The sequence below is a fragment of the Bombus pyrosoma genome, linkage group LG7 (genome assembly GCF_014825855.1).
Source record: "Bombus pyrosoma isolate SC7728 linkage group LG7, ASM1482585v1, whole genome shotgun sequence".
NCBI classification, from domain to species: Eukaryota; Metazoa; Arthropoda; class Insecta; order Hymenoptera; family Apidae; genus Bombus; species Bombus pyrosoma.
Window position 1 is genome coordinate 10,416,277 of NC_057776.1, and position 12,634 is coordinate 10,428,910.

The following is a 12,634-nucleotide window of genomic DNA, read 5'->3' on the forward strand; positions in this document are numbered from 1 at the left end:
CTTCGTCTTCGAAGCCAATGGAAAATATATCGTATCGATTTTTCATTTCAGGAACTCGAGTTGGACCTCGAAACTCTAGACACGATGGATTTCAGTCAATTGGATTGCGACTTAGGGGTAAAAATGGAAGCACCCCAAGAGTTGATGGACATCGGCGACATGCCCATGGACATGGACGATCCAGACTGGCTGGATTCCCTGATGCCTCAGTCTCCTCCGACTGCTTCCACCGTGTCGAATCATCAGCCAGCACCACCGACAAGTTTGTCGAGTGGTACAGACATTTACGACCCGTTGCTAGCTAGTAGTCAAGACCCGTTTGATCTCTTCAACATGGAGGACTCTGACTTCAAGATGTCTTCCGATCTGTCACTAACTTGGGACAAAGTCGACTTCGCGACCTAGCCCGAGATTTTTCCTCGGAGCTCGGCCTTGTGTACTTAATCCACGTATCAACGGGAAGACGAAAAGATCCAGCGAGGCACAGAAACAACGTAACAACCTGGCAAAGCCAAGTGCTACACTTGTTGTGATTAATCTGTGACTACTTTTGGTGCATTTTTATGAATCGTTTTGCAGTTGCTTGCCTCTGATACTGTTCTCTAGCGAGTTCGGCGCTGTGCAACTTCCCGTGGACATTCAAACTATTGTACTTACGCGTACAACTTACGCTTCTCGATATCGAGCGAAGAACTTTCTTACGAAAACTGAACTACGAGTAACTAGCTATGTAATTTTCATGAAACCGCAATTCTAGGTGAGTAATTTAAACACGTGAAAAGAAAGGTGCATAATTGCGAGAGGATCGTAGCGTGAAAACGCAAGGGTGAGAACAAGACCGCGAAGCAATCGTTTCTAAGGGGTTTTATAATAGAAGATAATTGTCATCAGTGCACGAATACTTTGGTCTTCCTCGGTCAGTATGAGAACCAATGCATAGTACCGTCGTTCTTTCGTTTCATCGGATCGGCCGCGCATTATCGCGTGGATCTTTTTCTGTAATCACGGCTATTTGAGAATCGTACGATCGTCCGAACGGGACGAATGTAGAAAGCGAAGATGAGTTCGTAACGGCGAATAGCGATCCTGCGATCGGAGATAAGACGACAACGACGATATCTTCAAAATTCTCCAAAGAATCTCCTTACGAACGTTTTTAGCTAGTTTTTACTATCCAGTCTACAGTCGTGTGTTGCTTGAGTTTTAATAACTGCGAATAGCATGTGTGTTAAACAGGAAAACGGGAAAGCGGCGTATATGTTTTTCTCGTGTGCTTCTCCCTTCCAACCTCATTTCCTTCGAACTACATCCCTCCGAAACAGAACCTTATTCAATTGTAACGGTATAATCGAAATACTTATTTATGAAAATAAGTATATTGTAACGGTTGTAAAACGATTGTATGTATGTATATATGTATATACGCATAGATATACATATATATATGCATATATGTAAGATATAGTGTACGCTGAGTTCGAAAACACAGGTGCGTTCGGTAAGACAAAAAGGAAAAAGTAATTAAAAAAAGAAAAAAAAATGAAAGAAGAAGTAAAGAAAAGGAAAACCAGAAGAAGCAAGATCGACGGCTTTCCCGCACAGCTATATATAATTTTTCTAAGGCAGAGCATGTGATGTTAGAGATTACACATACATATTATAATCAATAATCGCATAGAAATTTTCAGAATGGGTGCAGATAAAAGGTATACCGATGTAAGGGTATCGTGCGGTTCTCCTGTTTCTTCGTTTCCCTTTACGAATCTTTTTTGTTGTTTTTGTGACATTCCATGTTTCCAAATGAGCAAGAGATCGAAGCTACGCGTACCACGAGCCACGCTTTTGTTCATAAATTTGTGCAAGAGTTAAGAAGAATTCGTCTCAGAATTTTGATTGGCCGATCGAAGCTTCTAACCTAACTTTATACGTCGCATTGTACCCAATTCGAAACGATAAATGCAGCTATGTTTATTTAAATTGGATTGTGTCAAGATATTGTTACATAGGTTACGTTTGTATCGTATGCGTTTCATGTTGTACTCTACTGAACGTAAGCAAAATAGAAAGCACCAGGGAAGAAGCCATGCGCCTTCCATTTCTCTGAGACGTTCTTTGCAGAACCAAGTGGCTTCGTACGCCGACGTAACGATAAAGGATCGCACTGCCTAAATCGGTAATAAGGAGCGAAAGTGTTGAATGCGTACAGTGTTACCTAGCGTGATTAATACGTGAAAATGTATGTGAGTGCGTCGAGACGGTGTCAGCGTATGAGATCAGCGATGGTGCTAATTGAAACCCCACTTAAAGCTATCAGTTGTCCTCGAGTGGCCGCGATTGAATCACAAAGCAATCTTTTACAAGTACGGTCCAACAAAATTTCTGTAATTCGGGATACTTTTGTTAAAGTAAAGAGTTATCTTAATTTTTTTACGATGTGTAAATTCAAATTCTAAAGACGAAGAAGAGTGCTTTGTTGATTCGATTAGGCGTAGTCCCTTATTTTCACGATAGAAAGTGGCACTTTGGCAAGCAAATACATACCATCATCGTTCACCCCATATCGCACAAAGAAGCAGCAAAAAGCAACATTCCAAACGTTCTTCACATGCAATAGAGAAACATCGTATCAGCCCCGAGACACCATGCTCCTCGTAGAAACAATGAAGCAATCAGTCGCGATGCACCCTCATTTTACGGTAGTTCCTTTGCAAAGCACTAATTCTCACCTAACGTGTTTCTCAATCAACGTAAACGACCCGGAACGTAAATACTTAAATATCGTAACGAAATTGACGATCGAATGTAATTACAAATACAAGCGGGTGAATAAAACAAGTATATTCGGAATAAGACTCGAGCGTAACACCTTTCGCGCGCCATAACCCACACAATTTACAGTGCCCTCTCGTGTTTACGGACAAAATCAATTCAGAATCCGTGCATTTAAATCGAACCTGGTCCCATTTATTCGATTGAATATTAAAAATCGCTTTGTAACTACACTACTAATTTTGCATTTAAGCTCCATAGCGCGGGAAAATATGGAAAAAGAGGAATGTTTCCACGAAAATACAGAAGAGAACATGGTGCGTGATCGGGGTAGAAAATCGTGCCAAAAATCCCCTTGCCACCGCGTATCGCTTCGTCATTACAATTGTACCACCCGTTGCCATGACAATAAAAGTTTGTATCGTGTTGTAAAATATTGTATCATACGTAAATTAGAGTCATGAGTATGCCGACTTGTCATCTATGAAACGGGCTTGCTTGTACAAATATGTTTAGGATGAAACAATTGCGATATTTAATCGCACTTAAGTGATCACAAGCAAGCGGACGACCAGCGCCATCGACCAACATATAGCGTACGATCCCTCATCTTTTTTGTTTCTTTTTTTTTAACGTATTGCAGCAAATATCATTGCTTAGCATTGTAATCCTGTAATTATTTCATTTTCTTCGAATCATGAATCATGAAATCTATCGATGATTGATTGATTGATTTGTCAGGCTGTGCGAATCTGATAGTCTGTCGTGAAACGCGTGAAAGTGTCTTTGTTTGTATAATCGAGCGTATGAGAATATTGTCGGATGAATATGATATGAACAACAACAAAAAAATAAGCGATTAGATGAAATTCTACGGGACGAGACTCGTCTGTATATAGAGTTTTTGTGAAATATACTTATAACATGCTACGTGCGGTTGTACTGAAAGTAACAAAAGATAATGTAATACGAACATGAACATGCGTACGCGCGGACACACACCTACATACAATCACACGAACATATTTTGTATGAGCATGCGAAAAAGAAAAAGGTATAAGTTTTGTTAAGTATCTATGAATTTATTGTAATGTACGTTTAAGTAACGATCACGTAATTATTGCTAGAGAGAGTGTTATTTATTTTTATTTGTTGCAAATTTATCGATTGCCTTCCATTTGAGTAAATAAATAAATTTAAAGTTATTATAGGCTGTTTATTCTTTTCCCGTCTCCGTTTACCGAGGAAATTCTTTTACTTTTAAAAATGCACACGTTTAAATCCTTTTACAAATTCAAATTTCAAAGACCGCTAAGAACTTGAACGCATGCGCATACGTGTTATATGATTCGGAATAACGGAGCGTAGATAAATGTCAAATTCAGTTGACGTTGTTCCGTATTCAGAAAGATCGGAAGTGGACAGGATTAATCAAATACAAAGGAAATGAGAATTGATAAACATGCTTAGTGCTAATTACGTACATACTACGTCTTTCCAAACAGAATGCAAGCAATCACTCTATAATTATCTACTTTTCGTACCTTATAACACATATCACATCGCAAACATAACCTCTGAGATATTTATACGTTAATTTGTTTTAGTATAAAATTCGTAGAAATTGAAGTACTATTGACCAACAGTTGATCTTATTCTTTCCATTATCTCGGTAAGTGTAAAATTACGATATGCATAAAGTAATGTTAAATTAATTTGGAGTTCTTTCTTATTTTTAGTACTTTATTACTATATTATTGCATTATGCTATTTATAACATGGACAAAGTGCCGAAAATTTGTTTCACAGTGTGAGTATATATTTTAATAGAAGTTACGATCTGCAAAAGGTGAAAGTCAAGAAATAATAATGAAACGAACCCTAAAAGTTACATCAACCGATGCAATAGCTCCAAAGAGGCGTGATTGGGCAACAGGTTTGCTCGTTTCTATGGAAGATCCTCAGTATAAAGTAAAGGAAAATGATAAAGTTGTTGTCATCAAAGATAAATATCCAAAAGCCCAATATCACTATTTAGTTATACCAAAAACAGACATTCCGTCACTGTGGCACATAAAAAAGGAAAATGAAGATTTATTGTTTCACATGCATAGCGTTGCTGAAGATTTAACTCAAGAACATAAAGAGTCTGAGTTCCTGTATGTATAGATATTGTTTTTATTCCACACCAAAATTAAGTCGCTCTAATACCACGTAAACATATTATTTGATGCAGTATTGGATACCATGCTGTACCAAGCATGCACAGATTACATTTACACGTAATAAGTACAGATTTTAATAGTCCTTGTCTAAAGACCAAGTATCATTGGAATTCGTTTACAACTCCCTTCTTCTTACATTCAGCAGGTAAATGTATCTGTGTCTGTTTAATAAAAGAACAGACCTCATTTTTTGTATAAATTGCAGACATTTGCAACCAGTTACGCGAGAAAGGTGAACTGAAAAAATTGAAGTCGGAAGAGAGCGCGCAACACTTGAATACTCCTCTAAAGTGTCACAAATGTCCAACCATTTCAAAGAATATGCCGGATTTAAAAAAGCATTTGTTGGCGCATTTGTCAAATTAATCAGAAAAATCTCTTCCTGTGCCTGTTTTTACGCAAATAACCACCGCTACTGCAGCACGCAAAATACTTCGAAGAAAATAATCAATTATTCAAATAACTAGATGTGCTTTTTATATGGTAATTCCTTAAGTTACAGGAAAATTCTGTAATAAATGTACTCTTATGCAATATGGATTAATGTTGTAATGGATTAATTAAATACTTAAGTTCCAATGTCATCAAGACATTTTTAGAGTGCCATATATGATCTTAAGTATCTTGTAATTAGTTTATAATGTACAATAATCGTAGTGTAAATATACATTCTGTATATACCTACCAAGAATTTATTGATTCCTTTTAACTTAATATATAGGAATAAAACGGTAATTTTCAAACAGGATAGGAAAGGTTATGGTAATTAAATAACACATAGATATACGATATTTCGGAAAATTTACTATAAATAAATTTGATGTTAATATTAATAGGTTGTATCACCTATAATATCAATTACATGCTAACTATTTACAGAGTCTTCTTATCCAATGTGAAGTATTTAATGTGTATAAGTAAACCGTTGTGTAGGTGTACGCGTGTAAGTGTACTTTAGTCTGCATACATTTAATAATACTGCAATTAATAGTTGAACCGTCCTTGTTACGCCGAAACGGTAGGCATTTGAATAATCGCAAGGCCTTGCTGTTATTGCTTGCGTAGTTTACGTTAGTGCATTCGAATGTTTTCTTCTCTTACATATACATATTCCTGCTTGATCTTTTTAAGTATTCGTTCTTCCCTCTCGCGAGCGTATAAATTAAATTAGCTAGATCTTTTGCGTCGAATGACACTCAACAAATACACTAGAAGTTTTCTTTAAGTTCAGTTAGAGCAAGTGAACTATAATAAAAAAAGGAGGTAAGCGTCGCCCTTTGGGGTTAGGAATCTCAAGACCAGTCTCCAAAACCGACGGAAAACTATTTAATAAGCGACCATCCTTCCCCTCGACAGGAGCCAGCGCTTAGGAAAAATTTACGCATTTCCATCAGAAAGTTTGCAACGTCTACATAAAACGTAGAACCTACAAAGTTTACAACAATGGAAACGCCGGTGTCGCACTCCGTATCAACGACCCATGATTAAAACGATTCTCAGGGTCGATGACAGGGTAGTGAACGCGTTCTTTCTTCGGAAAGGAAGCAGTTGTTGGTCGAGGCAACGAGGAACTATAATATCGGACTCGGCCGTGAAACAGCGTCGCCGCGTCGTCTTTGTCAAAGCAACATTCGCATGCTTCTTAAATTTTGAGAATGTCCTCGACACGTGCTTCGTTTTGACAGAAAGACTGCGTGTGTTGGTGCTTCGTTTTACCTAACGCTACCGAAACGCTATTCTACGGAACGAAGAGTATAAGGATTGGGACGGGGAGGGGGCGGGGGCTGTCGGCGGCAACAACTATCGAGTACCTCCTCCTCGCGATCGATTCTCACTAGTTGAAGAGAAAGAAACGACGAGGGTGGGCGATCGTCGAGCCTATGCGCCCCGTTTCAACCCGCAAGCACCGTACGTGGCAGGCCAAAAGCGGTCATTTTGAAAAGCCACTGGGCACGAGGACAATGTTGATCCATAAACGAATCACCATTTTTTCGAGCATACTTGCGCGGCGTCGCAGGCACGACAACCGAACCACCCTCCATCGAATACTTCTCCGAATACCCTGTTTAAGTCTTCCTAAATATCGCGAGGAGAACGTGGGGATTATCATGCGTTTATAGTACAACGTGTAATGAAACGGCGCAATCAAGTCGTGGCAAAGGTAACGTCAACAAAGTATTAAACCTAAGCGCGTATTCGGCCTAAAATCTACAAACGAACGTTTATACACGATTTTCCTAACTACTATTCACAATTCATAAATATTTTATATAACTTTACGCGTCTATGTATATATGTATATATATATATACCTTTTTATATATATAATTATATATGTATATATAGAATATTTATGTATAGATAATATACAGCTGTATCGTACACAGTCCGGCCACGAGTCGATAGCGCCACAAAGCCGAGGAATAGCGTTTCGGCAAGTTGACGCGATAAACGTGGCAGTATTATTTACAAAATACCTAAAATTACGCCTAAAGAGGATAGAGAGTAATAATATAAGTTACACAACGTATTATAAGCACGTGCATGCGTATATACACGCGACGAGCACGCATTCATATGCGTGTATCTACGTATGCAACAACGACGCCTATGATAGAGATAGTAATAGATATAGTAATAGTAATAGTAATAGCACTAATAATAATAGTCGCAGTGGTAGTAGCGGTACTAGTACTAAGTCTGTATGTGAACGCCTACACGTAAACGAAGCGTGTGATCCTTACTAACGCGGAAACGTAAACGAAAACGTAAATAAAAAATAAATAAACGTAGGACGAATACGGCGAATAATAAATTAAGGAAAGATCGCGCGTAAGAGAAAAAAAAAAATGAAGAAACAAAATCGTTCAATTAAATACGTCGACAGTTACGAGGGGAGAAAAATACTTATACGTTGGTAATACGATGAAATAATTAATTAATATTGTTAACTGTAATCGTAGTAGAGTTACTAAATATTAGAAACTTAGAATAGTAGTAAGAACGACAACGACGATATCTTGAACGCAACGAGTGTAGTAGTGTATGTGTCTGTGTGTGTGATTCTCGCAAATCTAAACGGGATACTACTTCTCTTAAAGCTATCCTTTTTAAAGGATTCTATTTCCTAACTACTTAATTTATAGTGTTCAAGTGCCAAGTCTTTCACGGGAAAAGAACGCTCTTCCCATTTCCACCGCTTCTCTTTGTACAACAAACGCTAATCTTCTCTTCTTGCATCTTTTTTTTTTCTTTTAAACTACTAAACATTACTTCCAATTAAGACCTAAACAATGTTCTTCTAGTTCCCGGCTATACACATTTTGTTCGATCGTGTCCGCGAGGGCCAGATCGGAGACGAAGAAAATCGGACTAAGAAACGAACGTAAAAACGCCGTGGTTGGACAACGATTTTTGTACTTATAAATATATAGAACTATGTATATAGAATTAGTATATGCTTTACGAAGCCTGCTCTTCGTGACATCGCGCTAATATTTACAACGTACCGAGGAGGAAAAGGGGTAACGAACAACGAGAAGAATACTGTAATATGAAGAGAGCAAGGGACCCAACGGAATAACGCGCAACATTCCGCAGATCCCTTTCAGGCAACGTAAACTATTTATTAAAGCTGCAAAGCGGCAATGTTGTCCCCCACTGCATTTTTTTATCTTTTTTTGGTTAACTTCGACTATATAAATTGATGTCCTAGATTCGTAAAATCGACAGCGAACACAAAATTATCATACGAATCACACATTGTCACTCCGCCGTCGTTTTAACTTCTAAAAGAACTCGTCTGTATTTTTCTATATAATTTTGGCTATATTTGGAACAAAATTGCTACATACTGCCACTGCCTTAAACGCGAATAATCGACGTACGCCTGGCTTCCGTTTACGTCGGTCCAACGTTAGTATAACTCTTTTGTTCCTTTCCTCGTCAACCAGGTACTACTGTTTCTCGTCTCTTCTCCCAAAGAGTTACGAAGCGTCGATTTAACACGATAAAATTTTGATTGCGATGTCCCGATTACGTGTCACGAATTATAAATAACAAAATTCGCGCGGACGAACGACTTTATTTTCCTTTCCCCGTAATGAAAGTAGCGGGCAGCCAGACGACCTCGATCACGAACGTTATGTCACAGGCAGCACTCAACATTGTGAATACACACAGCTAAAACCTTGGCTAAAAATTTCGCTATTCCTTGTGTGTTCACGTGCGAGGAACGTCGTGCAGCTTTTTCAAGGTTCCCCGAGTTCGATAATAAATAGCAAAACGTAACTAGTGAAAAAACCGGCAATTGCACGATTTCGATAACACTTTTTGTGCCTTTTGTATATCTCTCCATTCCTCTGTATTTCAACAGAAGTCTACTATTATATAAACACTTTATATTTTTATCTAGAAAATTTTCCTAATCTGTACACAGTGCTTTGAACGCGTTAGAAAAACGCTAACCTATTCTAGAATATACCTTTCCTAATGCCGAGTTACACGCTAACAAACGATCTAAATAAACGCCCCCTCTGGCCATAAACAAATTAATAATACATCGATGATCGCACCTCGCGGACATTGTTATTACCGTAATCGGGTGAAACGTTCATTTGCTCCGTTCCATCCGAAACGATCTGTGTTCATCAGTCTTTTGTTTAAGCGGTGGACTCCTGCAGGCCGTAGTAATGGACTCGCATATTCTCGATCGCTCTACACCACTCCAATGCGAATCCTTCGGGATCTTCGAGATAGTACGTTCTGTTTGGCTGTAACAGGTAACGACAGCAAATTAGATAGAAACGTCGTAACGAAAATGTCAGTTACGAAGGAAAAGGCGCGACGACGAAAGAGAAACCTACCGTGTGGACGAAGAAGATCTTGAAGCTCTTCGGCTCGACCCTAAGTTCCGGGCTCCAGGGTATCTCGCCCTTCAGCACCATGTTTACAGAATCGACGTAATATAGGTGTGGTCCGGTAGTGAGCAGGAGCATCCTTCGTCTAGCAAAGAGGCCTTTCCTCTTGTTGACGAAGCCCTGCTTCAGTATCAGGTTGCCCTCGACGAAGCAGTCCCACTGGTTCGAGGCATGTTGCTTCTCTAGCCGGTTTCTGATCTCCTCCGGCGTTAGATCGGCGATGTTACTACCGTCAGCAGTGGTCCTCGTTCTCCTCGGTTTCTCGACGACCGTACTGGGTTGCGCGGGTTTCTCGCGCTCAGTGGTGGTATCCTCGTCGTCGTCGTCGTCGTCATCGTCTTCGCCGATGCCCAGACCAAGAAGCCTCGTGAGCTGTTTGTCGTCGAGGCCGGGTTCCAGATGATCGGGAACCCTGTACTGCGACCTAAGCTCCTCGTTCTCAGACGTACCGGGTAGGTAGGGATAGATCGGCGGCGGCGTCTGCTCATGGAGGGTTTCAAAGTCGACACCCTCGAAGAACGGATGCGCCCTGATGCTGGGATATCCGGCACCATGTTCGTCCTGGGCACCCAATCTCTGCGACGGCTCGAGCACCAACAGCTGACTGACGAGGGACCTCGCCAGCTCGCAGAATCCGTCAGGGATTTCGTACTCGAGTTTTAGGATCTTTTGGAATATCATGTACTCGCTCCTAGAGCGGAACGGTGGCAGACCAGCGACCATCTGGTAGATTATACAGCCGAGGGCCCAGAGATCGGAGGCTCTGCTCGTCTTGTCGGTTAACAGCTCCGGAGATACGTATTGGGCGGTACCAACGAACGAACCCCTGCGTTCTCTTCGGTACGGTTGTTGCTGCTGCTGCTGTTGCTGCTGCTGCGAATCGTCCGTTGCGGGGTGCGTCACCACTGTCTCCGGGTCCTTGAGAATCTTGGCGCTACCAAAGTCGGTGATGAGCACGTGCATTTTCTCGTCCAACAATATGTTCTCCGGCTTGAGATCGCGATGGATGATGCCGAGCCCGTGAAGGTACTCGAGAGCGCGAAGGATCTCCGCCGAGTAGAACTTGGTACACTCGATGTCGAACGAGCCCACCTTGTTGATATACGGCAGGAGCTCACCGTTTTTCGCGTACGATAGAACGAAATAGAGTCTTTCGACGTCTTGGAAGGTGCAAAACAGGCGCACGAACGAGTGTTTCGCGCCCGCGAGCATGTTTAGCACCTCCTTCTCCCGCTTCACGTACTCCGTTTTCTTCTCCTTGATGATGTGACGCTTATCACATACTTTTATCGCGTACTCCTTCCCAGTATGGATATCTTTGGCGAGGTAAACCTACGGAACAATCGAAACGACATACTGGTTAGATCGATATTCGTAGCGTACGCGACTAAACATAATGGGGAGTAAAAATGGGGAGTAAAAATAGGGAGAGGAGTTGTTGGGTTGCGAAACAGAAAAAGTTTCAGGGACAACTGCTACTATTGACGCGCCATACGAGAGGAACTTTCTTCGTAACAAGGGGAAAGTTTGAGAGGAATCACATCGGGAGGGTCCGAGACCGGCGACACTTTTTTCTTGCCCCCTTTTCTGCTCTCTTCTCAGTGTAATTCGGAGCTTCTTAATGATTTAATCGAGTTAACGAGATAATACACTTACGGTGGAGAAGCTTCCCTCGCCGATCGCCTTGCCAAAGATGAAGTCCTTGGGAGTCCGCTTGTGCGTTGGCGGGTTGATGGTGGTAAGGGCCGGGTTCGTGGTCGGCGAAACCCGGGGCGCCAAGGTGTTGGGTGGCGCTACCACGCCATTGGTCACGTCGTTCGTTGGTGGAGACATTTTGGACACCGGCCCCTCCACCGTTACTGCCGGCTGTGGCGAAACGGTAAGCGCCTGGTTCGCCACACGCTGCAACAAAAACGTCAACGACTTGATTACTTGCAGTTCGCTTTTTGGCATCCTACGATTTAGCGATATGACCAACGTTTGAAACAGATAGTGGCAGCGACTTTGTCCTCAAAAAGTGTCTTGTGTAGTGCGTCAAACATTTTCAATTACATAGGTTTTTTTTGACTGGTGTGTATGTAACGCGATCAGCAACTGTTACTAATCGAGGCAACACTTTCCGCAAAATACGAAAAGAATTCGATGATCGAGTGATAGTAAGACGCAGAGGCACGAGCTCTTGTCCGAACACTTGACTCTGCTCTCATAGGCCAATGAATCGGCCGGTACCAGGAAATCAGGTGCCGGAAGTGACATCAGCATTACGGACACATGGCTATGTCGCGCAGGTCAGGCTGACGGACTCGTTTAAAGTCCTACCACCTGACGATCCCGTGCCAAACGAAAGCGTCCAAAATGTCACGCATTGTACTTCGTATCCGAGGCACGTTGGAAGATCAAGGCTACGTGTGACTCGAGTGATTCGAGCAAAGATTGTGCAATGGCAGACGACTTTCTAACGAATCTACGGCATAATCTCGACTTACGGACACGACTGTAACGTAATTTCCCTTTATCTACGAGCGTGTGACAAGTCAAAGTATCGTCAAACGCGATTTAAACGGCTCTTGCAGTGGGAAAATCGAACAAGGCTAGAAAAAGATGAGACGACGAGAAAGAGAGAAGAGGATTTTGCTGTGCACGCACACGAACGTGATTTTTAAGCGGTGATCGCTTCATTTCCGGTCCGAAAGACGATCGCGCCCCTTTCGCTTGCCGCTT

At 41.4% G+C, this 12,634-nt stretch overlaps 3 protein-coding genes across 13 annotated transcripts in view; 2 read left to right on the forward strand and 1 right to left on the reverse strand.

Annotated features, from left to right (window-relative positions):
• The window catches only part of LOC122569837 (myocardin-related transcription factor B-like), a 184,474-nt gene extending 180,500 nt beyond the window's left edge, over positions 1-3,974 (forward strand). Inside the window, 1 exon segment of the mRNA XM_043731464.1 lies at positions 52-3,974. Within this exon segment, the coding sequence (XP_043587399.1) occupies positions 52-405 (354 nt within the window). The 3' untranslated portion in view covers positions 406-3,974.
• Positions 3,975-4,134: 160 nt separating this feature from the next.
• Positions 4,135-5,678, forward strand: LOC122569562 (aprataxin). 4 transcript variants are annotated; one of them, XM_043730779.1, is made up of 5 exons: positions 4,135-4,441; positions 4,509-4,579; positions 4,658-4,928; positions 5,006-5,139; positions 5,200-5,678. In XM_043730779.1, exons 2-5 carry the CDS (start codon positions 4,534-4,536, stop codon positions 5,358-5,360), a joined length of 612 nt encoding a protein of 203 aa, XP_043586714.1. In that variant the 5' UTR covers positions 4,135-4,441; positions 4,509-4,533; the 3' UTR covers positions 5,361-5,678. The 4 variants fall into 4 exon arrangements, with proteins under 4 accessions (XP_043586714.1, XP_043586715.1, XP_043586716.1 ...); XM_043730780.1 differs by having other exon boundaries at positions 4,136-4,441; positions 4,509-4,928; XM_043730781.1 differs by lacking the exon at positions 4,509-4,579 and having other exon boundaries at positions 4,136-4,441; positions 4,600-4,928.
• Positions 5,679-5,778: 100 nt separating this feature from the next.
• Positions 5,779-12,634, reverse strand: part of LOC122569560 (3-phosphoinositide-dependent protein kinase 1) — a 406,424-nt gene continuing 399,568 nt past the window's right edge. For all 8 annotated transcript variants that reach the window (XM_043730768.1, XM_043730771.1, XM_043730772.1 and 5 more), the window contains 3 exons: positions 11,570-11,815; positions 9,860-11,245; positions 5,779-9,766 (listed from right to left, as the gene is read on the reverse strand). In XM_043730768.1, the coding sequence (XP_043586703.1) occupies positions 9,656-9,766; positions 9,860-11,245; positions 11,570-11,815 (1,743 nt within the window). In that variant the 3' untranslated portion in view covers positions 5,779-9,655. The remainder of the gene's footprint in view (positions 9,767-9,859; positions 11,246-11,569; positions 11,816-12,634) is intronic.

Coding starts and splice junctions, on each gene's coding strand:
- LOC122569562 (XM_043730779.1), top strand. CDS start 4,534: ATGCTATTTATAACATGGACAAAGTGCCGAAAATTTGTTTCACAGT. Junction 4,580..4,657: donor CCGAAAATTTGTTTCACAGT/GTGAGTATATAT, acceptor GAACCCTAAAAG/TTACATCAACCGATGCAATA. Junction 4,929..5,005: donor CATAAAGAGTCTGAGTTCCT/GTATGTATAGAT, acceptor TATTTGATGCAG/TATTGGATACCATGCTGTAC.